Raw genomic sequence first — 26,057 nt, forward strand, 5'->3', positions numbered from 1 at the left:
GTAACAATGTGTGCTAATTTTACATTTTAAATGAGAACCATAGTAGTCAATTTACCCCCGACACTAAAAAAATAAAAACAAAAAGAAAGCAAACAAACAAAGAGCAAGACAACAGAGCTTGTCCTACACCGACAGATTTTAGCTTTTCTTGATGTCTTGTCATTTAGCCCTGCTTTTCATAAAAACAATATCCCCCCCCCCATTCAACTTCCGCACCCTTTCAGATTAAGCTTTAGGCAAGTTCATCAAACCCTCTTGCCCCCTGGGCCCGTGGACTGGCCCTCTTTCTCCATCTACAGGAGAAAAGCTGACCTACATGATGCTTCTGCTTCACTGGAGTCTGTTGTACAGTACGTTGCAATACAAAGGCCATTTCATTGAAGCTCAGACAGAAAAACCGAAGTGTAAAGAGCTCTGATGCCAAATCCAGTTTGTAGGCTGTATATGGAAGAAATATAGTATCATCAGAATTCAAGTATTTTTAGACATTGAATTTATAACACTGAATTTTTATCCTCCAAATTTCCCTGCAAAAAATTCACCTGCAAAAATTCACCTGCAAAAAATTCGCCTGCAAAACTTCAACTGCAAAAGTGGTGAACTTGAATGACCCAAGCCAGAGCAATCAGCACTAGATCGAGTCGAGCGGCTCTCAGCCAATTAAATTACGCTGTTTGATCACATGACACCGTTAGCCAGCAGTGTGTCTCCTAAAAGAGAGCTGTTTAAAGGTGAGTGATTAAGTTTTTCTCCTAAATAGAGATCATTACAGAACGCCTAGTCCTACTTAAAATCCCATTTATTTTTATTTTATTTTATCATCTACTCGAACTAAGGAAAACGTTTGACTAACTCAAAGACAATTTCCACGTCTCCCCTGCCTGTCTGCAGAGGCAGTTTTGAATTTAGGAGCAGCAAGATGGAAGCGGCAAACCCTGGCGATTCTCCGGTAAGTATATTGTTTTTTATCTTCAAGTTTGTCTTTTGAAACGTTAATTTTATTTAAATCCGTTGCTCACGTATAAAGTACACAAACGGGGTCTTTGCTCAACTCGTCTGAGGCGTGTCTCACTAAGCGCTACATGCTAGCATCCTGCTAACCGAGCTACCCTTTACATGCTGTGCTTTAGAAAATAGGATACTCGTATACTCGTTAAAAAAAAATACTCTGCAGATATTGATAGATAGACGAACACTGCAAATATAATGTTGGAAACGAGAACGGCCTTTGGTGAAGGGGTAAAATACACCATGAATAAAGCCATAGAGTGAATGGCTGCCATGGTTGCAGAACGGCCTGATTTAATGACAAGAAAGGGGAAGAGTGAGGTGAAGTGAACCAAAGCCACAAAACACGGTCAGACAAGGCGGCAAAAGGGCAGTGATCTGTCGGTCAGTATGAAGTTGGTGTGTGCTTTGGTGAACAAAAACTCGAGACCGGTAGCAGGAAGATGGGAGACTCGTGTTTCACTGGAATAGTGGTGAATTAAAACATCCTTTGTTGGGGACATTTAGGTGTAAATGCATCCATACAGGCAAGACAGAGGCAGACCAGACAGTGAAGAAAACAAGGCAAACATTAGAAATATTAAAACGGAAATATAGGATTAATATAACATACAATTAGGGAAAATGTAAGGAACACAACGTAAATGATATTGTAAAGTCATTAAAACAGCATACTCTGATTAAAAGAAACATGTAATTGGGTAGGATAATAATAATAATAATAATAATAATAATAATAATAATAATAATAATATTATTAAAAAACATGTACAAGATGGGTATGTATACTTGTACCCAGAATTTAACAACTATAAAGTTGTAGCATGTCAGTACCTTACCCCATCCATTATATCCACACTTTCAGAAAAGGATATGGTCAATATCTTTACAAATACTATCTAAACTTAAACGGGATATTCCCTCTGCTTCTTCTACTTCTCGTATACACCCTCAGGGTTTGTGATCAGCCAGCGGCTGATATGATCATTAATCCTGTAAAATAATATTCTTTCGGTTTATGAATCTGTTTGCATGGATTTCTTAATCCGTTTCCACTGTTAGCAGAAGTTGTGCATGCAGTTTTGGTGTGCTGCTCTCCAAGACTACAAGCTGCGTTAAAGTTGGAAGTAACTGGCCGATGTTCCACTGTTGAAGATCAGCTGTGCCCATTTGTTGCACATTGTGGGAATGGAGAAGTTGAGGCCCTTGCAGGCTACCCACAATTTCCCCAAACTAAGCGATTATACATCTTGCTTCCATATTTGTGTCTTGTGTCACTAAAAATACATTTTATTTTAATTTTATACATTGATTAATGACCTGCAGAATCTCCTCATCATATTAAGTGATTCATAATTGTTACTTTATGCTTTCTCCATCTCTAAAGTGATGACATCCTTGCATTACATACTTTAGGTTCATTTTCTGCAGGCAGGTTTCTGACAGAGAACAGGCAGATTTACACTATAACATGCAGCGTTCTATAGATGGACACATAAAGAAATGAAAAATTACATGTATGTGCTAACTTTCTAAACACTTTGTTACATTAATGATTAAGTAGATAAAACACATTTATGTCGGCCTTGGCTCATAGTTCTTGTCTTTAAATTAACTTTGTCTGTGTGTGTTTCAGGTCCTGCACTCTCAAAGACCGAATGAACCAGCATTGCAGCCATGGGTCACTGTGAGCATCACAGGGAAGGTTGAAGCCGCCCACTGCACCTGTAAGGCCGGAGTCGTGGAGACCTGCACCCACGTCACTGCTCTTCTGTTTAATGTAGAAGCAACAGTGTTGATCTGTGGCACAAGGACTGTTACAGATGAACCTGCATACTGGGTTTTGCTGGGTAATATGACCAAGATACAGTCAGTGGTTGGCCGTAAGATAGACTTCTCTTCAGCTGCCCCAAAAAAGGCTCTTGATCAAAACAAACAGACCATCTGTAGTGACAGGTAAAAGGAGCCGTCCTCAAAAAAGAAAAATCCCACCTGCTACTGTGGAGGAGTTGTCACTGCTATAATGCCATAATGTTTTATCTAGGGGTCTAGATTTATGCCTGTAGTACACTGCTGTGTAAATAATTTGCATTTACTGAGTGAGTATCACTGTTCAAAAATTGAATAAAGAAACAAACTAATTTTTGCCTTTTTTTTATTTTTATTAAAACCACTTTATAGAACATCACATCAGTTACAATGTAGAATCCATGTCACTGGAGCATTTTGATTCAATAAACAGTAAAAAGGTGAGCTGTGAAGACCAAGGACAAGTGCAGTTCACAGGTTTTCTATCTAAGGAATCCCAGAAGATTGCATGGTGTCATTGCCCAGCAGTTGTTCGCAGGACATATGGACTCAACCTCAACAATCCCTCACACTGAGCAGCATGAAGTGACAGTGCAGAGGAAAAACTCCCCTTTAACAAGAAGAAACCTCCAGCAGAACCAGAACCCGGTTCAGTACCAGCAGCCATCTGGGTTTTGAGGAGAGAGACAGAGACACAGAACTACCAAAAGTATATTTTTTTTTATGTGATTGACTGTTGTTGTAATTCAAGCCCTGAGTGTAAAGTTGCATCCTAAATTCCATGCTCATGCAGAGTGTTTAGTTTATGACTTTTTCACCTGGTCATTTCTTGATGAACGGATGGTCTTTCAGGGTTGACCAAGCTGGTACCTTGACTCTGTTCTCTGCAAGATGTTGCAACAAACAAAATCATATGGAGACAATATTGGACACAAAATATACAACAATTTAGTTAAATGTAGCATTAACTCATAAGTCTTGCTAAAGTAAACCTTGTATTCTGATTCATCACAGCAGCAGTTCAGTTGGATGATGTCAGCAACTGCAGCAAGTGTCTTGCTGACTGAATAATTTCATCTTGCATAATCTGAAACAAACACATAAAGACAGAAACAATTTATAAGTTAACGTTCGATAAAATCTAAGGATTAATCATTTATTAGATACCAATATGAATATGTCTACCATAAAACTTGTGTGGAGCGAAGTTACATTCAATCAAGATGGTCTGGCATCCTACAACTTTATAGTTGTTAAATTCTGGGTACAAGTATACATACCCATCTTGTACATGTTTTTTAATATTATTATTATTATCCTACCCAATTACATGTTTCTTTTAATCAGAGTATGCTGTTTTAATGACTTTACAATATCATTTACATTGTGTTCCTTACATTTTCCTTAATTGTATGTTATAGCCCAAAAATGGGCTAAAATCGCCCCTGGTTTAATAGCTGCTATATAGACTTAATTTTGGCTTTCTCCCACAGTCCAAAGACATGCATGTCAGACTAACAAGCCTAAATTGTGAATGTGAGGCTGAATGATTAAAGACAATGAATGAATGATGAATGAACAGGTTAAAGATGCAATAAGGTTGTTGGTGCTCACTTAAATTACCGGATGGGAGGGATTGCCAATTTTTGTTTATATTATACTATTAATTACTATTACTTATTTATACATTTTTATAGTGATGTTAATATATTATATATTCGTTAAAATGTCATTGCTATCAATTAATTAATTGTGCATTTTTCTATTGCAGTTAAAGTTTGGCAGTTTTTGTGTAATTACATATTACGACCACTAGGGAGAAATCAGTGTGACGTGACAGCATGAAAAATGGCCTTAAATCAAGACACAGATGGCAGAAAACACACACACGGTCAAAAATTAAATGTAATAAAATTAAGTTATGATTTCAAAGCATTAATTTGTTATGGTTGTCTTCAGTTTCATATAATCATGTGAAGCTGTTTTCACATGTAAATGCTCTAGAAATAATATAACTAGACAATTATAGAGATGCTTGAATTATGAGGAGTCCTTAAATTGAACCTTTTTACCTTGTGACCCTATGAAATTAACTTACTTGTTCTTGTGACTGTTAGGTTGGAGTATGACTCAGACAGCCAAATGAAACTGATCATTTTAGATTAAGTTTCCGGTTACAATTTTGTTACTGTGTCTCAGTTGATACTCAGCAAATGTATTTATTTTTGGCATTTTTGTGCATTTTTATTGGATAGGACTGTTTACAGGAAAGCAGAGAGGGGATAACAGACTCAAACACAGTTTCCTGAAGGACCTTCAGTACATAGATTGTCAAGGAGACAATGTGAGTTATGGCTGGAAACCATCAAACTTACTGGTAATAGTAATAGTAACACTGGTAAAAGTAGAAGGCACCTACCTTTATTTTCTCTAGTTATTTTAGCTCCACTATTATGTTATCCTATTGGTTTCTGGGTAATCTAGGTCCAGGACTCATCTTAGGCTTAATATTTAGGACTGTCTTTTAAACAATGGTTTGTGTGGATTTCAGTCGAATTCAGAGTATTACTTGAGTGGAGTGTAAATGAAAATAAAACCCATTCATTTGTAAATCATTTAAACTACACAGTGCTGTAAAAAGCATATTTATTTTTGCTTATTTGTCACACTTACATGATTCACATATTTTAATAATAGGCAAAGATAACACAAGAAATTACAAAGTTCTATTTTTAAAGGATTATTTCATTCATTAAGAGAACAAAAGGTATCCAAACCTAATTGACACTGTGTGAAAAAGTACTTGGCCCCTAAACCTAATATCAGGCTGTGTCACCCTTGGCAACAAAAACTGCAATCAAGTATTTGCAATAACTAGGAATGATGAGTTTTTCACATCGCTCTGGCAGAATTTTTGAAGAATTGTTTTAATTAGGAACATTGGAGAGTTTTCAACCATGAACAGCCTGTTTGAGGTCGCAGTCAAGTCAAAGCATCTCAATTGGAGATAAATTCAGAGTTGGACAAGTTTTATAAGTTAGTTTTATATCAGATGTAACTCAAACCTTTCAAAAAATGTTACTTTTGAAATGAGATGAGATAGCCTTAATTTGTCAGTTGCAGTTGTCCACAACCGAGATGACAGACCTTGCCGACCGTACATACAATACACAAACATCACATTGGGGAGACAGGTCAGGCTAGGTAGCAAGGGGAAAGAAAACATCGAAATGTGTAACACAAAAGGATAATACAGGAATGCACAGATACCATCCCACCATAACACAATAAAACACAGACAAGCAACATGGGAGAGTATTCCAGTGTGTACAGCTGGATCTGGGACCGCTGCAATCTTCAGTCGCACCTCCAGCTGATCCGCTGTCCACATCGGATTAGAGGTAAGAATGGGAGGAGGCGCTGGATTTGGGGAAGGGAGGGTGATGGTGAGGGCGTATCAGTATCAGTGTACATGTGCGCGTGCGTGTGTGTGTATCCTGTCCACATCAGTCCACAGAATATTTTCCCAAAAGTCTTAGGAATTATCAAGATGTTTTCAGGGAAATGTGAGATTAGCTTTTAAGTTCTGAAACAAAAATACTGCAAGAAAACAGGTGGTTGGTTCCAGAACGCACTTCCAACTTGATTCTTTGAAAAACATATGGCATCTATTTCTTGTAGAAATATAGACCAACAATAAACAATAATTTCTTAAAACTTAGAAAAAAACTAAAATTAATTTAATCAAATTCAACAAGTTCAAAGAGTGGTAAAAAAAATTGTGCAGTCTCTTTCTTATTGTTGAACTCTGACCTTAACTGAGACATGTGAGGCCTGCAGTTCTTTGTTGTTTCTGGTTCTTTTGTGACCTCCTGGATGAGTTGTTCTTGGAGTACTTTTGATAAAACGGCCGCTCCTGTGAAGCTTCACTACTGCTCCAACTTTCCTCCAGGTGTGGATAATGTCTCTCACTGTGGTTCACTGGAGTCCCAAAACTTTAGAAATGGCTTTGTAACCCTTTCCAGACTAGTTTCTTTAGCTTGTGGTGTGATGTGTTGCTTTTAGAGATCTTTTAGCCTGCTTCACTTTGTCACACAGTGAAATTGAACTAAGCTTTCAAAAAAATTATGTTAATCACTTTTAATTCATTATTTTACAAGAGTGGCAAATCTTTTTTTTCCACACAGGGCCAGGTGGGTTTGGATAGTTTTGATCTCTTAACAAATTTAAATCATAATTTAAAAACTGCATTTTGTATTTAACTGTGGTATCTTTGTCTAATATTAGAAATTCTTAGTCTTGATGCATGCTCAATCATCCAGGTTTTCAGGGTTCGTGTGGATGCGAGGAGGAGATGACCAAAATGCAGGACTCACGATGCAGGATACGGAAGTTTATTATAGTGAGTGGATGGACAGAACATGAACGCTGACTGGCTGAACGATTGAATGGCTGGCTGACCTGAAAACACACACAGGAACGATGGCAGTGACAACCTCAATGACAAGACAATGGACTGGTGGAAACTGAGGACTTAAATATATTTACTGACTGATGAGTGATTAGAGACTGGTGAGTGAACTTAATCTGACTAATGACATAGGAAGGAAAATGGCACAGCAAAACAGGAAATGAGACTGAGTGAGAAATAAACAGAGCATGAAAAACTGAAAACACTGGGTCAATGACCCAGGAACCCTGACACAGGGAAGCAAATCCTGGATGACCAATCCTGGATGTTTTTCCCACTAAAAACGCCACGTCAAGATGAACTGAATCGACTTTTGGGGATTAGAAATTCTTTGATAATATGAGATGTGACAAATTTGCAAGTAAAATACACAGAATTGTACTATATTTCTTATTTAAAGTGCTGCAAAATTATATATATCAAATATTGATATAATATATCAATATTAATATAATATATATTAAATCTACATTTATTGATCAATACATGATACCATTGTAGTCATCCTCACTTAAGGAGGAGATGAGTCTGCTTACAGAGCAGAAGTCCCAAAGTGAGGAAGTAATCTGACACCAAAGAGCAACACAGAAACAAAAAAACAAGAAACTCGTCATAAACTTCAGGAAATACAGAACAGAGCCCTCCAGCAGCTTCCTCTCAACACCACAGCTGATGTCAAAAAAAAAAAAGCACAGCAAAATTTGCATTTTCTGAAAATCATGAAGAAAAACCACTTCCAGGAAACGCTGCAGGTGACCTTTTGCCATTCCACAGTAGGAAGTGTGCCAACATACAGCCTCACAGTGTGGTATGCTGGCTGCTCAGGAGCTGACAGAAACCTCTACCAAAGGTCTTCAAGACAGCCCCCCCTCCCCCCAAAAAAATCATTGGTTGCCTGCTTCCTTTTTTCAAAGACATTGCACACATATGCTACCTTTTTTCCAGAGACCAAAACATTATAAAAGACTGCTCTCACCCCGGATACCAGCTGTTTGACCTCCGGCCCACAGGCAGGCTAATGGTCACTAAAAACTCAAAATCATTAAGATAGATTTATTAAAATATTCTACTTGAAGGTCACTACCACTCTCAACCAACATACAAAATAAGCACCCACACACACTCTTACAATAACACTCCCTATATATTTATATTCTATGTATTTTAGGTTAATTATTATACTCGATTCTCGTGGTTAAAACCTTTACTCGCACAAAACCGTACACTGGAAACCACCCGACTCCAGCACTTAATGACTCTGACACTTTTTGGTCCAGCTTCCTCTTTTATATTATGGGCATGTGGTTCTTTGTGGTGCCTAATATTAAATTCTCCTTTTATCAGTGGCCGCTTGTGTGCTTATGTAACATTTTTTTTAATTGTAAATTCAATATGTGACCGGAGTTCATCCCCAAGTCTTGCTGTATCCTAAATTCAATGTCAATAGAGGCTCTTTGTTCTATTCTATTCTATTCTGTTTTGTTCTGTTGCACGCTATTCATGTTTTTAACTGGAAAACAAAAAAGTCTGGAAGAGTTATGTGATGCTTTAAAAAGTATCTGGTGGAAAATAGTTGAACAAAACAACAAAAAAGTTTCAGAGAATACGAATAATTTGATGATTTCATCGTCTGTGGCACATAATATAATTAAATCTCTGTCCACAGGGGACAAGGTGGAAAACAAATACTGAATACTGAATAAAGCACTTAGGCAGCACAGCGTAACATTCAGACATGATTTTTGGGGTAGAAATGAACACTTGGGCCAATGTAAGAGAACATAGCTTGTCCCTGCTTCCACAAATCCAAGCAAAAACTCCAACATTTGATAAAATCCAAAAAGCCCAAGGTCACAGCAGTGAAATAGAAAACTCTCACTCTCCCAGTCGAAAGATTTGAATTCTTTTATGGAGGTTTCATCCTCAAGACAAAGAGGAGTAAGTGGAGAGGGGCACTAGCTTACACAACATGGGAAACATCTGTAAAGGCTCCATAAATACTGGGTAATAAAAGATCTTGGAGCAAAGTTTGCTGCGATCAAGCCGTCTTTTACATGGCAAACCACATTACAAACCTGTCATTCCCTGAAGGCATTTTGAGCATTATTAAATGAAAGTGACCACAAAGGAGGTTTCAAACTGCTTCAACAATCTATATTAAAAAATAGTGGGCAAATATTTGGGTTCAAAAAGTACAGAAAGTAATTTCCTTTATTCCTTAAAGCTTTAAGAGGTAATGCAAGAGGTGGAACATGGCGTTCCGTCTACCCAAGTAACTTTGACTATGACAAGAATATGATTTTATCATCAGTCTCTCATATCACTGTTGAGAGATTTTGGCCTGTTCTTCTTTACAGTGTTGCGTCAGTTCACTGAGGTTAGCAGGCATTCATTTAAATTACTTCATGGCTGACTCAATGACAGCATGGTGCACAAGTCCGGAGGCTGTAAAACCAGCCAAAATCATCACCACTCCAAAACCGTGCTTGGCAATGCTGTGAAAAAAGTATTTGCCCCTTCCTGATTATTTAGTTTTTACATATATTACATGTACAACTTAATGTTTGAAATCATTAAACAAATTTTAATGATAGACAAAATATTGTGCTGACATGCTGTAATTGGCTTTCCTCTTCATTATGACGAAACATCTCTGCTTTGGTCTCGTCTGTCCAAAGAACTTTTTTCCAGAAGTCTTTACAAACCTAAGCTGTACTGCCATGTTTGTTTTTAGAGGTATCAGAGGTCTACAGAGTACTAAGAAAACATTTTTCACATGACTCTATATTTCCTATTTAAAATGACACAAAACAACTGTGAAATAAATTTTAAATTTAAAGCCAGGAAGCAGCATAACTGGAAGGACAAACGACTGGCTAACCAATATAATGTTTTCAAAAGCTTCTAGTGGACACTCTCAAGACTGCTTGGGTTAATTTTGTTATATGATTGGGTATAAACTTATTAATATGTCATTTGTAGCCAGTTTCTCTGCCAGTGAAGCATCAGACTTTTATTTCAAGAAACTACTGGACAATGTAGTGAAGGAGGACCTGTAGATGGCTGGCGTGACAGAGGAGGATGCTAGAAATAGGGTAAGATGGAGGCAGATGATTTGCTGTGGAGAAGAAAAATAATTGTCCTCAGTTGCTCAGTTCTTAATGCTAAAACTGTGTAATCCAAATTGACTGGAAAACATCAGACCTAACTAACTTCTATAAAGTAAAAAATGTGTGTCTAAGTGTGATTAAAGCCACACGGCAGAGCACAGTGACCCTCAGTGGGGTCACACATGGACACGTTAGTGCGGTCTAGCCATTTATTTGCAAACCAGAGGCTGCTGTTTAGCTCTTACATGACATGCCGTTCTCAGAACCATTAAAAAACTCGAGCTGTCCTTCTCTGTGCCAGCAAAGCACACATCAGGCTTTTATTCAAATAAACTAGGGAATAATTGAGTGTATTTATCGCTATTATATAATCTAATTGAACAGTCATGAGATTATGAAAAGACTGTATATTTGAAGAGATCAATGATCACTCCGTCAGCTGATAAAAGCTGCAACAGCTGGAAACATAAAACAAAAATCACATTCTGTGTCCATCTTCAGATGATAAATAAGACTTGAGTGTATGAGAAAGCCTTTATGCAACTATTCTGAGCAGATATAAACCCGATAATAATAATAATGGATTGCATTTATATAGCGCTTTTCGGGGCCCTCAAAGCACTGTACAATTCCACTATTCATTCACTCTCACACACTGGTGGAGACAAGCTACAGTTGTAGCCACAGCTGCCCTGGGGCAGACTGACAGAAGCGAGACTGCCATATCTCGCCATCGGCCCCTCTGACCATCACCAGTAGGCGGGAGGTGAAGTGTCTTGCCCAAGGACACAACGACCGAGACTGTCCGAGCCAGGGCTCGAACGGGCAACCTTCCGATTACAAGACGAACTGCCAACTCTTTGAGCCACGATCGTGACCCGATGTCGCACAGTTTTATTCTTTAATAGGCAAAAAATGTTGTTGTTGTTTTTTGAGATTCTATTGTTAAACTACATGACTGATATCTACTTATCGGACAGGCAAAGACAATTATTGTTGTTATACAACATCTTGAAATATGAGGACACAGGTAATGTTGTTATGGGATCTCCAGAATAAAACCTGCCAGTCCTGAGAAAAAGGCCATGAGATCATCTGCTAATGTCATGTTAATACCACAGAGTAATCAATCAGTGGTATCAGATCTTAGAAATTGAATTGAACCTGCTAAATGAGAAATTACTTCTTTAAATCATTTCATTTTTATGATGACCTTGATGATGGTGTCCTTAAAAAACCTGAGAGGTGAACTAAACCAGCACCCATCTCAATACTGATTATTTAACAGTTCCTAGAACTGATAGCGAATCTTATTTCATTTGGTTTCGTCAAAATAAACTCCAAACGCAATAACAGGAAACAAACTTTGTTAAAACTCTAAGTCGAGGCTTTTTCCTAGTATTACAGGTATGATAAACATCCGAGGAACACGCTGCAATGTCTGTAAATTATTTCTATTTACTAGTTAAACGTTTACCTCTCTTGTTTTTCCAAAAGCTATTTTTCCTTAAGTCTGAATGATAATGCTTTAAAGTGAAAACAACACATGCAATAGCGATATTTTTTTTTCCACAAGTGTGCAATTGCATAGACTGTATAAAAACAATGGGCACAACCACGTGACATCACCCGTCGGTTTAAGATTCTGGACTTTAAAGTCTCAGCTTTAACATTTTGAGCACCACCGTATTATTTCAGAGTCAGAAATGACCAGAATTGGATGAAAGTAAGCCATTAAGTTTGGTTAGGCCTTTTACTTTGAAGGTGAATGCTTAGAGTTTATGTCAGAGTTTTTTATCTTGGAAATAATTTTTTTTCCTTAGGGAATGGTGGTTACTATGAGGTTGCCAACTGATCTCTAGGCCTGTGAGGTTATGGCCTTAGCAAGGTGCATTCATAAGCTGTAAGGGTTACGACACACAGACATGCTAATGGGTGCTATATAACAGTATGATAAAATGATAGAATTTCACTTATGACAAGTGAAGGAAAAACTTTGTCAGACGATTGCATTAACAGGCTCCAACAGCACAAACGTCCAGGTCCAGGACAATGACTCAAATTAGCTGACGGGAAGCCTAGCACACAGCTAGCAAATGTAGCTGCAAATGAAAGGGAATATGGCCTTGGCTCCAGTATCCAGGTACGAGTTTTAAAAACTCCATTCAGTATTGTTATAACGGTGGAAACTATCCAAAATGTTTTTGTGCAAGGGTGTAAAATAAAGGTTTTCTTATTATCTCACATTTGGAGTCACCCTCAAGTGCCCAGAAGATGAGTTTTTGCCTCTTTCTTTTGTAAATTTTTGGTTCTGGAAGTTGAGTATGTCTCAGCAGTATGATACCTTGTCTCAATGTTACAGTGCAGTGGTACAGTGATTTGGCCTTTTGTCCTGTTCGGCACCAGCTCTAGTACAGAACAGCATTTCCCGCATTGCTGCTTTAAATGCAAACATAGTTTTTTGGGACTCCTTTTAATTTTTGAAACCAAAGATTTCACTAATTTGAACTCACCTGAAAAGCCAGGCTTCATATGCTGTCTTCATGGTGGCGTAAAGGGTAAAGAAAAGCCCTGACTTCCAAATTTTTTTAGGTTTCACAAATTTCAATTTGTCACAAATGACAAACAAGACTTTCAATAAGGAGCTCAAAGTTGGTCTTTGATGTGCAACTATTGCTTTGGGTTAAAACAGATCTTTTCAGAGTGTCTCCAGCTAAATCCCAAAAATGTCTAACATTCTGTGGCAATGGGGTCACCTGAGTAAACAGAAATCAAAGAAGATTAAAAGGGCTTCAAATCAAAAAAGCTCAAGATGCCTCTTCTGTCCATACACATTAACCCATCGAAAAAGCTTATGCTACATGAAGGGAACAGTAGCCTTTGTGCAAGACAACAATATCAAAGAACACATAAGTGAGCAAAAACACTTTTTTGCCTTAAATGAATGCTACAAATTCTTAAATGATAAAAATATTTGTGTGTTTGTTACAATTTTCTCTGAAGAAGTTAGTACCAATGTGCCATCATTGCATGGTAGCAGTGACTGGAAACTAAGCCATGCATAAAGGAACAATTAATTTGTGACACCAAGCCTATATTGTGCAATGTCTCGAGCAATCCTGAACCTGTATGGAAACTCCCTCTTCAAAAGACAAAATACTTGGATTGCAAGTTCCAAGTATTTTGAGCACAAATTGCATTAATTTGGTGAGGACACCAAATTAATGCAATTAAGGAAATGAGGAGAGACTGTGACATAGTAAACTCACTGTGTTCACTAACCACCTATAGCCTCATAGAGGAGTAAACAGAGTCTGGTGCTTAGTTCAATTCCCTTCTCTCCATTGGGCAAGACAAGAAGAGGGTGAATGGATGTTACTGTTTCATAATTAGATAAATATCCTCCAACTAAACAGGTTGAACTCAGCTGAGAATCAGGAGATGCGGGTCCTGCTTCAGCTCATTTTAGGTGATTGATTTACAAGCCACCTTTAGCTGCTCTGATAGCTTTTACCACATCTGCCTGTCGGGTAACTCTAACCATCACTTTTTGTGAAATCTATATCCTTAAAGCAGGGGTGCCCAATCCCAGTCCTCAAGAGCTAGTGTCCTGCAGCTTTTAGATGCATCCCTACTCCAACACAGCTGAATCAAATGGTTTGATTACCTCTTCAGCATGCCACCAAGTTTGGCAAAGGCCTGATAACAAGCCATTCATTTGATTCAGGTGTGTTGGAACAAGGATCCACCTAAAAGCTCCAGGACGGTAGCTCTCAAGCACTGGGATTGGGCACCCCTGCCTTAAAGTGTTTCCATCCAAGGAGTCATGGAAATAATGATACAGTTTATTTTAATAGCACTCATCAAAAAATATGCTACAAAGTGCTTACACCAAAAACATAAATGGTGCTTACTGAACACCTATGCACAGACACAGACTAAGAGATACAGGCTTTACATAGAAGGAACACACCGGCAGGAAAAGATAAGATAGAAGAAGAAAGGATGTTTTATGCTAGAGGAGCCAATATGGCTTATTTATGAGCTATGTGAGCTAAGGGTTATAGTATAAGATAAACAAGGATTGCTTTGAATTGTAAGTCATGCAAAGTTATTATAGGAAATAAAATCTGTACCATATAGAAATTATTCTGGAAAAGTACTGGCACTTTGTTAGCTCTAATTTCGTGAAAACTTGTTAGTTTTACATTGTAAAATGATGAAAGTATGTTCAGTTGGCTTTAAATTAGCACATCTTCCACCCTCCTGTTACACAAGATGTGGTCTGAGAGACATTTTTTTGTAATATAATACATTGAAATCTAGGTTAATAAATTAAGTAACTTATTTTTAAATGTTATTTCTCAATTTAAACAATAAAAAACAGCCCTGTGATGCTTATATGAGAGGTTTCAGTGGTTTATAAAAATCAAGTGCTGCATTTTGGGCTTTGCTGGATATTGTCCATGACTAATTCAATAGCTAAATTTAAAAACATTTATATTGATCCAACAGGGCTTATGACCACAGCAGAACTTCCAATCAACAACCATCCACAGTAAGTAATGTCAGAGTTTTAGTACATTTATGTGAACCCTGTTGTTCAGTAGTCAGTTCGGTAACTGCTGATCAGCATTTTGAGCCAAATCTGAGCTCTAAGGACAGTGCAGCCATTCATATCTGAGTTTTTTGAGTCTTTTGTTACTGTTGCTAAGGAGGTTATCTAATTGGTTCACTTTGTCTGTTTTGTTAGGTATGGATGGATTTAAATGAAGAGTGTATCAGTTTCGATTTGGTCTAATTTAGTGGTTAACTTGTGGAGTCGATCCAGATGTTGACTTCCATGTATTTCGCATACATTCTCTAACATTGTGAAATGGGGGGAAATTCATGACACGTCTTCTCAAATAGATGCCAAATTCAGGGACTCACGCATTGTGTCAGGGGGGTTTTCAGCCTTAGCAGAGGCATGCAATCACAGACTGCTGTTGTTAAATGCTTTTGTTGTTCGCTTTTTATTTCTGTCTCTATCAGATTGAATGATCTCTAAGAAATTATCTTATTTTCTTGTATCTGCTACTGTAACATATATCAAGGATGTTTTGACAAGATTACAGAAAAAACTGGCTAATATCCAATCCAATTGCACAAATATTCAAGTGAATCTGAAGCATTATTACTGGCCTCTTTTAAACTGAAGATGTGGAGCCACCTACAGACAAAATATTATCTTGTCAGTCAGTAAAGTATTATGGTGTTTAGTTATGATCTTATAAGACTTTGGTCACAAATTTGGAAAACGGCGCAAAAAAATACTTCAAACCTTCAAAAGACCCTCATTTCTCAGCTTCTTTTTAGGTTCAGAAAAGGAATCGATTTGACTCGACAATCAGCCTTTTGGAGCTAGAAATAATCCACTTTATACAAAGAGTAGCAGACATGTTTGTGCAAAATCTTCCTCTGTGTGGTATGTTTTTGTTGTATTCTTTATCTCCATTTAAACCCACGTCTTGACATGAGTTGAGTCAACTAACCCTATTGACAACCAGGTCTACAGAAACAAACTTATGAGCCCGCACACATGCTAGTGAAGCTGTAGCACTTTAAACAAAACTCAAAGCTGATGTTCAGCGGGTTAAACTGTCTAACAGGATTTGCTATTTGTTTGATCCTCTAGCTATTTGGTCAAGAACCAAACCAGACAAAGTCAGAGTTAACAAAATATAATTTAACCAGGGAAAAAAAATACCTATGTCAGTCTCTACACAGACTAATAATACAAATAGAAATCCAGTCCATACATACATAGAAAAAAGTATAGGGAAATGATCCAAAACTCTAAACTTCAGAGCTAAGGAAACTGAAAAATAATAATATGTTAGTATTTCACTGATAAGAGACATGAAAGTCTAAATTAAAATATAATCAGTGTCTGGAGAAAACACAAGTTTGAGGCTCACAATGAGAAACAGTCTTCAGAATGTGAATGAAACTTCACAGCAGTCACCTCTGATTTTTATTTATTAAGTAAAACTCCACTCACAACCTTTTTACTATGGAAGTCATGCAATGACAGACAGATGGGCAGAAATTCATCCAAGATTTAATTACATCAAGAAATGATACAAGGCAGCTCTTTAAGAAGTACAACGCTCTATTTCACAATTTCAAAGAATGTGATCCGGATACACATCAAAATTTAACTGGTTCTTCTTCTTTAATCCTTACCTCTTCACAAGTTTCACCAAAATCGGCTTAGACAGAAGACAAGTTCCTTTGTATTTTTAGTTTGCACAGCCGATGTATAAAACAGGATATGAAAATTAGTTTAAAGTCATTAAAATGTCCCGATTGCCAGTCTTGGCAGCCGGGGATCAGTCCGCCAGGGCCTCCGCTCCTGGCCACCGCCCAGCACACAATGCACCCGACCCCTATGGCGCCTCCTGCGGGTGGTGGGCCTGCGGGAGGATGAGCCAATGTCCCCTTTTCGGGCTGTGCCCGGCCGGGCCCCATGGACTAAGGCCCGGCCACCAGACGTTCGCCCTCGGGCACACTCCCCGGGCCTGGCTCCAGGGCGGGGCCCTCGTAACCCTATCCCGGGCGGGGTAAACTGTTCCCTCGATGTTTTCTTCATAAGGGGCTGCCCTTTGTCACCGATTCTGTTCATAATTTTTATGGACAGGATTTCTAGGCACAGCCAAGTGGCGGAGGGCTTTCACTTCGGTGGCCTCAGAATCTCATCTCTGCTTTTCGCGGATGATGTCGTTCTGTTGGTTTCATTGGGTGATGGCCTCCAGCTCGCACTGGAACGGTTCACAGCCAAGTGGGAAGCAGCAGGAATGAGGATCAGCACCTCCAAATCTGAGGCCATGGTTCTCAGCCGGAAAAGGGTGGAGTGCCCACTCTGGGTTGGGGATGAATTCCTGCCCCAAGTGGAGGAGTTCAAGTACCTCGGGGTCTTGTTCGCGAGTGATAGGAGAAGGGAGCCGGAGATCGACAGATGGATTGGTGCGGCGGCTGCAGTGATGCGGACGCTGTACCGGTCCGTCGTGGTGAAGAGGGAGCTGAGTGTAAAAGCGAAGCTCTCAATTTACCGGTCGATCTACGTCCCTACCCTCACCTATGGCCACGAGCTGTGGGTAGTGACCGAAAGAACGAGATCACGGATACAAGCGGCGGAAATGAGCTTCCTCCGAAGGGTGGCTGGCCTCTCTCTTAGAGATAGGGTGAGAAGTTCGGCCATCCGGGAGGGGCTCAGAGTAGAGCCGCTGCTCCTCCGAAAGGAGCCAGCTGAGGTGGTTCGGGCATCTGACAAAGATGCCTCCTGGGCGCCTCCTTGGGTTGGTGTTCCGGGCATGTCCCACCGGGAGGAGGCCCCGGGGCAGGCCTAGGACATGCTGGAGAGATTATATCTCTCGGTTGGCCTGGGAACGCCTTGGTGTTCCCCCAGATAAGCTGGAGGAGGTGGCTGGGGAGAGGGAGGTCTGGGCCTCTCTGCTTAGGCTGCTGCCCCCGCGACCCGGCCCCTGATAAAGCGGATGAAGATGGATGGATGGATGGTCATTAAAATGGAAAATCCTCTGGGCAAAATGTGCATGAAACCTGCAGATAAACCACTAAAGACCAGCACAGACGTTATTATCTCATTATCTCACATTTGGAGTCACCCTCACAAGTTTTATAACGGGTAGGAAAAACAAGTGTTATTTATAAATGGGCAAACGTCAAACTAAAGCTCATCACAGATCCTTTTTTATTTGATAGAGTTTGTTTTGAGCTTTTCACAGCAGGATTTTCTGGGATTTGCAGCTTTTTGGTTCGACTTTATACCCGTCTGAATTTAACCTGCCCACTCTGGTCAGACCACTGCTTCCGCCTCCACGCCCCAGTGTGGGTCACATCATGCCTGGGCTGTATAAAGGAGATGGACCACAGCGCTCAGTAGACACCTCGGGTCCTCGACTGCTACCAAGCTGCCTTTCTGATACACCGGTAAGATTTTATGTTGAGTTGCTTTACTCACTAATTGAATCATTCATTAAATCTGCATCATGATAAATTTTGTATAGTAATAGTTGGTGTATTTGTAAATTCCCCATGATTAGCTGAATATTATCCAACTTTCTCTGGAGGTTTAGCGGATTAATTGTTGAGCAACTTTTTAGGGGGAGTGAGGGAAAAGTGAACACAGACTTTTTTCAGTAAATTCTAAAAAGTTTGTCTGGTATTTGGCCAGTACACCATGACATAATGACATTTAAATAAACTCAATTAAAGAGATGTATTGGGCACAAAAAGACTTACTGAGGAATGGTTATGAAAGTACAGTAAGAGGAACAAAGGTAGAAATGGGATTTATAGCAAAGTACTCATGTCAGCTCACTCAGCACTGAAAGGACTGAGGATTAACAAAGGATTAGAGGTTGTTTATGTGGGGCTATTAAGTATACAGTGGTTGTTTTGTTTGCTTAGATGGTAGAGAAAAAGTATAGATGGCAGAGAGGATGTATAAGTCACAGAAGCACATATATATAATGAGAGAAGCCAGAATAAAAAAGGCACAAAGGCTACAGAGGAATATGGTGGGCGCTGATTTTGAAATATATTTGGGGAAAATAGTGGATATAGATGGGTGTCGACACCAAACAGCATCCCAACATTATTGCCTATGTTAAGAGTCCACTTACTTAGCAGAGGCTGCTTTGGGTTTCTGAGGAATTTTAGAGGTGTTCACATGATTTTGGATGAAGAGGACAGTAGAGAAGAAATTCTGCATATTTCCTATTTGTCAAACTATTACTTGACTAAAACAGGCTGGAGCACAGTACAAAAAATAACAGATTTGGAAATAAAATGCACATTAAAAGGGTTATGTTGATGATAAGGTTCTGTGAAAACTTTCAAATTAAAAAGGAAACATTAACTGCTGAACCTAACTATTCAAAGTATCAGTTAACTTAACTAGCATCTGAAAACAACTTCATAAATATTGCCAATAGACTAGCTGTTGTATTTAAACTGATACTGTACAAATCCTTCAAATAGCATGCTATTTTAAATTCTTACTTCATAATAAAATATTTTTTGGAAGTAGAAACACAAGAATGATAGTATACAGACAGTAAAATAACAGGTTCGTGCAGGCAAATGTAGCTGTTATTTCTTACAGTGTTGTTTTCTTAAATAATTTCTACAAAGACACCCCAAGGTACCATCCAAAAGCCTTCTTCCTGATCACAAAGCAGCTTTAGAACTTTTCTTTCAAATTCAAGTCAATAATAATCTTTTTAACTGACCTTTATAGTAATTAAGAAGAGATCTGAGCCTATGGGTGTAATTAAATATGCAGTTTCTTCAAAACCAGCACGACTGAAAATCCTCCAGTCGTATAAACAAGCAGGATCTCTTCCAAAAGCTGATTTCTGGATGTTGCATAAGACTTTCAATAGGGACTTTCTTTAAATCCACCACTTCTTAAAGCAAGAATTTAACTGTAAATCATTCTTCAATGGCTCTTTATCTTTTACTCCTCCTCCATCAATACTCTCACTGATTTTCCATCATGTTTTTTGTTTTTAACCTACTTTTAATATTAGTTTTAGACTCTATTGAAGAGTTGAGTTTATACTTCATTTCAGCCCCATTTTCAGAGCTATTGGTGACATTCCTTTAGCTAATTTGCTGAGTGTAGTGCTTTATTAACTTCACAGGAATTCCAGTTAGGTTACACGTGCTCATAAAGGCATGATGATCATTAATATGTTTATGTGCCACGTGGTCCTGAGATAGTACTGTGATTCTTTTGTAGAAAAGTCTCTAATTGTACAAAATGTGATTACATTTGAGCCAGTGATTGCTCCTGTGTATGGCTGCAGTTATGCAACGTTTATAGCACTCTCTTACAGAGCATAGGACTCAGAAGAGTCGCAATGGGCGAGCGTTATGATTGCACAGAGTGTCAGGAGTCCCTGTACGGCCATAAGTACATCCTGAAGGAGGAAAAGCCCTACTGCATCAAGTGCTATGAGACGCTATTCTCCAACACTTGTGAAGTGTGCCAGAAGCTCATCAGCTGCACAAGCAAGGTAAAATACCCACATTTTAACTGCTACATTTTTCTTACAGTGATTCTTGTTTTTGCCATTGTTTAAATGTTTCCACGAACTACAGAACCTGAGAGTGTTTGTCTCTGCAGGATCTGTCGTACAAGGATCGCCACTGGCACAGCGACTGCTTCCTCTGCAACAAGTGCAGCCGGTCTCTGGTCGATCGGCCCTTTGCCACCAAAAATGAAGCGCTCATGTGCATCGAGTGCTACAGCAACGAGTACTCTGCCAAGTGCCACACGTGTCTGAAGAACATCATGCCAGGTTAGGAAACTCTAAGGTTACTGTAGCACACACAGATTCTAGGTCTGACCAACAATTTCAGCTGTCAAGATGGCAGCCAACAAAATTCTAATATACAATTTATTCGTCAAATTGTTGATATCAATAGGAAACAATCTCCACTACAATAATGATATAAACATGGAGGGATAAAATAGTCCAGTGTCCCACTTGCAAAAGTGTTGTAGCGTTTGCAGTGTGGGATATGAGTAGACTAGAGTATGACCTTCGCCACTGAGTTTTTACAGCCACAGCCGCTTTAGCAAGTTGGAGATTTCCCAAATGACAACACAGCGATACATCAGCACCAGATGGATTAAACTAATAAATGACATTTGTTAGTCACTCTCTCTCCTTCTCCGTCTTGTGCACCCACCAGGCTCTAAAAAGATGGAGCATAAGGGCAACAGTTGGCATGAGAGTTGCTTCACCTGCAACCGTTGCCAGCAGCCCATTGGCACCAGGAGCTTTGTCCAGAAGGATGCCAACAACTACTGTCTGCCCTGCTATGAGAAGCAGTTTGCTCTGCAGTGCGTCCACTGCAAGAAGGTAAAGTGACACGCTGTGGTTAATAATCATTGCTGTGTTTGTTAAGCTGCAGATTCAACTGGTCTGACGTGTAAAAAGAAAGGTCTTACACATGCTCTGTATACTTGGCCTGATAAATGGTCCAAATCAATGTAAATGATGGCATAATGAAAATACATGCAATGAAGGCGGGTAAAGATTCACATCCATGGTACGTAACAGTTCTGGGCAGGAAACAGATGGTCACACAGGCAGGGATCGGAGGCGTCTTTTTGTGCTAAAAGCTGAGAGAGCAGTCATCTGCCTCCCCTGTGACTAAGTCAGCAACAAATGCACAAAAATGACAAGAATGTGAAGTTAGACTGGTTTACAAAGGCAAAGAGCGGTAAATGAAATAACAGGATTTTTTATTTTACAAACAACATTACCAAAACAGACAGGAACAATACTAAAAAACAAGATGATCAGTTCCTCTCAGTCAACATCACATGACATGGTGGTAGCTTGATAATTCACATCCACAAGTACAGCAAGTACAGCAAACAAAATACCTCAATTTCTAGTGTCACTTCCAAGGATAAAGCAAAGCAAACTATGCAAGGCTTAAATGTTTAAGACTTGCTTAGCTTTGGGTGCAATACTGGGTGATGTTTGCACCTTTATTTGGGCGTAATACCACTTTCAGCATGCATCTTTCTGCAAAATACTTTTATGTACAGTATTGTTTGCACACTAATATTTAATCATACTTAATCACAGTGAGAAAATCTGAATGAAATTTATGTGCATACTAAAATTTGGTCACTTTAGCCCATTGCTAGGAGGTTGCCAGGCAACCTAATGAGGGCATAAAATATGCATTATTCAAGTTGTGTAAATAAATCATTGTTTGTTTGGGGGTTTTTAAATAGTAAAATAAAAAATGACAGTGTTATTTATCAAGCTTTATGAATGAACAGGTCTTTTAAACCCATTTCTTGGTAGTTGCTAGGCAACATGACATTATGTGAGCTATAGATAAGAGCCTTCGGGGGCTTAAGATGTACCTGTGTGACAAGTTTGGCTGCTCAAGTGAGAAAAGTATTTAACTCAGTGGGAGTTACAGAGTTGTAGTCGAGGGCATGGAATCCTGGTCTTGTTCTTCTAAACGATTTCTCACCTTATTCAAAATTTTTGCTCTAGCTTATGCTTGACAGCTGGATTATCAGTGTGTTTCTGCTCTGACACGGTATTAAAAACATTTGAAAAGGTATTTTTAGACCTTAAGATTCAATATATGTCCGACGCAGATGGTATAAAACATGTAGCTACGGTTACATAACCTGGTTGTTTGTGAAAGCATGTTTTGAAGCCTGGGACTGGGTCTTTTCACAACCACAGTTATCCCCCTGCTGGTCATTTAAACATTTGTAAAATGTTCTTTTTCAGCCCATCACCACTGGAGGTGTGAACTACCACGACCAGCCTTGGCATAAGGAGTGCTTTGTTTGCATCGGGTGCAAGCAGCAGCTGGCCGGCCAGAGGTTCACCTCTCGAGATGATTTTGCCTACTGCCTTGATTGCTTTTGCAACCTGTTTGCTAAGAAATGTGCTTACTGCACCACCCCAATCAGTGGTAAAGGTCATGCTACACTCATATGAGAAGTACTGCCCTTCATGTTACACATCCAGCATATAACCAGGGAGTTACCGACACTTTGCACCTTTAAATTTTTCATTTTCTTGCTTTACGCGTTTAATTTTTATGACCCACAGTGTTCAGGATAAACTATTAAGGTGCTTAAATTAGTTGTGGTATCAGTTTGACGACTGTACAAAGGGGATTCTTGTCCAAACGAGCTTGGCATGTTGAGTCGAGGCTCATTGGAAAATGAATTACTAGAAATATGCTGGAATTATGATTTTAAGTCCACGCTTTAACAATTTTCCCTGTTAAATTATACTAAACTACTGGCAGCTTCATCTGGCAGCATGACATCCACATTCCAGTGGAGCTGCTGTTTGCGTGAGCATTGAAGGTATTTGCTGATAAATGAACAATGGTAGACTGTAAAAATACCCTCTATTTTTGTTGAAGTTCAGGTTTGTTCTCCAGAAACTGAATTTTCCCTTAAATAAGTGTGACTATGGGTAAACACAAAATCAGTTTAAAATAATATACAAGGGAACGCTTGAAATTATGGACTCTTTCGTAGTTTCTTTGTAACATATCCTCCTGAGAACCAGCCTATTCATTTATGTCCTCTGTAATAAACATTTGTTTTTGGTCTATATCTTTTGACTTATTTGAGCTATCCTAATAAGTCCTGATTGACTAAATAGAGGATATCCTGGTCTTTCCATTGATATCTCATGCGTTTGGGTGGCCTCTTTTAGCTCCATAAAGAAAGGAAATCACAAAAAACATTCAATGGGAAGATTCATTTTTCCTCAGTTATCAGGAGGATATGAACCTAATTCTTCAGGACTGAGTAAATTAGTACACCTTACTGGTCCCAGGTTCCCCTTTCGAACTACATTTAAGCTTTAGCCGGTTCGTCTTTTAATGTCTGATTAGCCATTTGCATTACCTAATAAAATGTTCAGGGAGTTTATCATGCAATGTCAAAATTCTACTAAACAAATAATTGTCTACTTGTCTTCAAAGACTGAATAACAAGTTTAAATGGTTTTGGCCGTGGCTTTCATCACTTTTTATTTTGGGCCAACGGGCAACCATAAGTGCGACTTAAAGCAGCACTTTAAATATCACACCCAGAAGCAAGACAAATCTAATACTGCAAACTTTTGATCATGGGAGCATACTTAAAAGCAACTTAATCTTAACTGCTTTTAGGTGACGATCACAGTATAAACCACCCCTCCTCAGCATCCTGCATGGATCCACTCACCATCAATTACGGAGTTATTTCATTACCCAGATCATGAGACTCCCCTTTACTGACTCCTCTCTCCATCTCAGGTCTTGGGGGGAGCAAATACATCTCTTTCGAGCAGCGCCAGTGGCACAACGATTGCTTCAACTGCAAACGGTGCTGCGTGTCTCTGGTTGGTCGGGGTTTCCTGACGTGCAAAGACGACATCCTGTGCCCCGACTGCGGCAAGGACATCTGAGCGAAATCCACCAGAAGACAACCCGAGCCGGATTGGCTGCCTGTCGGCATGCACAGCAGCATTCACCTAACTTTGCATGATTTGAATCATTTATCAGTGTCTTAAACATTAACATGGTTTTTTATGCATGCACTGAAGATACTGCGTCTTATGTGAATGACCTGCAGCCTTTATTCCCCATCAGGATTTCTGCATTTTGCTCAGGAAACATCCATACGTGGAACAAGAACATGTTTTACTTTCAAGTCAAGAATGCTGTAACCCAAATATACTATGTGACAGCACATGTAAGAGCATGTGAGGCTGTTCTTAACTGATATCACTATGATGTAATTGTTACTACTAATGTTGTTTGTTCTAATTAAATCATTGCTATGTAATCTAATTTCAATCTGTTAGGCACAATAAAGAGCTTTAAAGGATGCTAAACTGGATTAAGGCTTTGACATGCTGGCCCACTAGCTATGCTGAGTCAAAAATCCAGAAGGACAGTATACATTTACACAGTTATGACACAAAGTTTGCATGACAAAGTTAGCCAAAAAAAAAGACCAAATTTACAAAAATTCGTTTTACGTTTTTATATGTTTAGTATTAAAACATTCATTAATTTGTGAAGAAATTAATCATATTGGGTTTAGCCTAAACTATCAGGAAAGAGGGGAAAGGGATCCTGCAACAATATCCTCATATCTTGTTAAACAAAGGAAATATGCAGTCAAGACAGAGGGATGAGAACACACTGATATGTAATAAAAATTCTTTAGATTATAACAGCAACACTTAAAAACCAGAAGCTTATAATGGCAACCAAACAGCTGACTGTATTATCCTGTAACATGAATATTTTGTTTTTTTCTTGTTTTTTTTAATGAAAGAACCGTGCAGACTCCCAAAAGGTTGATTCTGTTCATCTGGACGTAGCGTTTTCAGTGGGACAAAGGTTTCCTCACTCATCCAAGTGACTTCTTCAGTCTCAGCTAGTGATGGGATTTCCGGCTCCTTTTAGAGAACCGGCTCTTTCGGTTCGGCTCACTAAAAAGAGCCGGCTCTTTCGGCTCCGAACCGGCTCTTCAGGTTGTTTTGTTGCTTTAATTAATTTATTATTAACAATAATATAAAATTATGCACAAAAGGAATTACTAATGTAAAAAAAAAAGTAGTTTTATTTATATATGTTTATATATAAATATATGCGGTGGCCCCTAGAGACAAAACACGTACAAACTCCAAAAAGCACATACAAACTCCAAAACACATTTCTAGCATGAACTGAACTTCCAAAACAGAGCTACCTAGATCACTTAAATTACACAATTGAAAGCATGAAAGCATGTGTGTATTGTTTGTGTATTTATACACAAGCATTCATATATAGTCAAATAATTAAAAAAAAAAAAAAAAAAGTTTATTTACCTGTTACTACCAAGTTCAAGTTCAAAGTTTATTCGCCACATGCAGTGGCAGGTTGCCCTGCAGTGGAATGAACCCGCCCCCCGACCTTACACATACAACACAGACATCACATGGGGATACAAGTCAGAGAACGGTTGCATTACAGAAAAAACACTGAAATGTACACTACAGCGGGAAAGGTACAAGAGGAAAAAAAGAGACCTCTACTCATGC

General features: G+C 38.9%; 1 protein-coding gene and 2 long non-coding RNA genes across 3 annotated transcripts; 2 read left to right on the plus strand and 1 right to left on the minus strand.

Annotated features, from left to right (window-relative positions):
• The first annotated feature begins 636 nt into the window (after nucleotides 1-636).
• On the plus strand, nucleotides 637-3,149 carry LOC146361185 (uncharacterized). The gene is made up of 3 exons (XR_014799520.1): nucleotides 637-731; nucleotides 892-949; nucleotides 2,645-3,149. It is a non-coding gene; the product is annotated as an uncharacterized LOC146361185 (long non-coding RNA).
• Nucleotides 3,150-3,291: 142 nt separating this feature from the next.
• Nucleotides 3,292-4,183, minus strand: LOC146361186 (uncharacterized). The gene is made up of 3 exons (XR_014799521.1): nucleotides 3,810-4,183; nucleotides 3,636-3,701; nucleotides 3,292-3,484 (listed from the first exon to the last, which is right to left on the minus strand). It is a non-coding gene; the product is annotated as an uncharacterized LOC146361186 (long non-coding RNA).
• A 14,082-nt stretch (nucleotides 4,184-18,265) lies between these two features.
• LOC146361187 (four and a half LIM domains protein 2-like) lies at nucleotides 18,266-24,516 on the plus strand. The gene is made up of 6 exons (XM_084922194.1): nucleotides 18,266-18,390; nucleotides 20,304-20,483; nucleotides 20,594-20,768; nucleotides 21,166-21,335; nucleotides 22,743-22,929; nucleotides 24,277-24,516. Exons 1-6 carry the CDS (start codon nucleotides 18,301-18,303, stop codon nucleotides 24,426-24,428), a joined length of 954 nt encoding a protein of 317 aa, XP_084778320.1. The 5' UTR covers nucleotides 18,266-18,300; the 3' UTR covers nucleotides 24,429-24,516.
• Nucleotides 24,517-26,057: the final 1,541 nt, after the last annotated feature.

This window comes from Perissodus microlepis, chromosome 23, assembly GCF_051167445.1.
Source record: "Perissodus microlepis isolate ML-2025 ecotype Zambia chromosome 23, ASM5116744v1, whole genome shotgun sequence".
Taxonomy (NCBI): Eukaryota; Metazoa; Chordata; class Actinopteri; order Cichliformes; family Cichlidae; genus Perissodus; species Perissodus microlepis.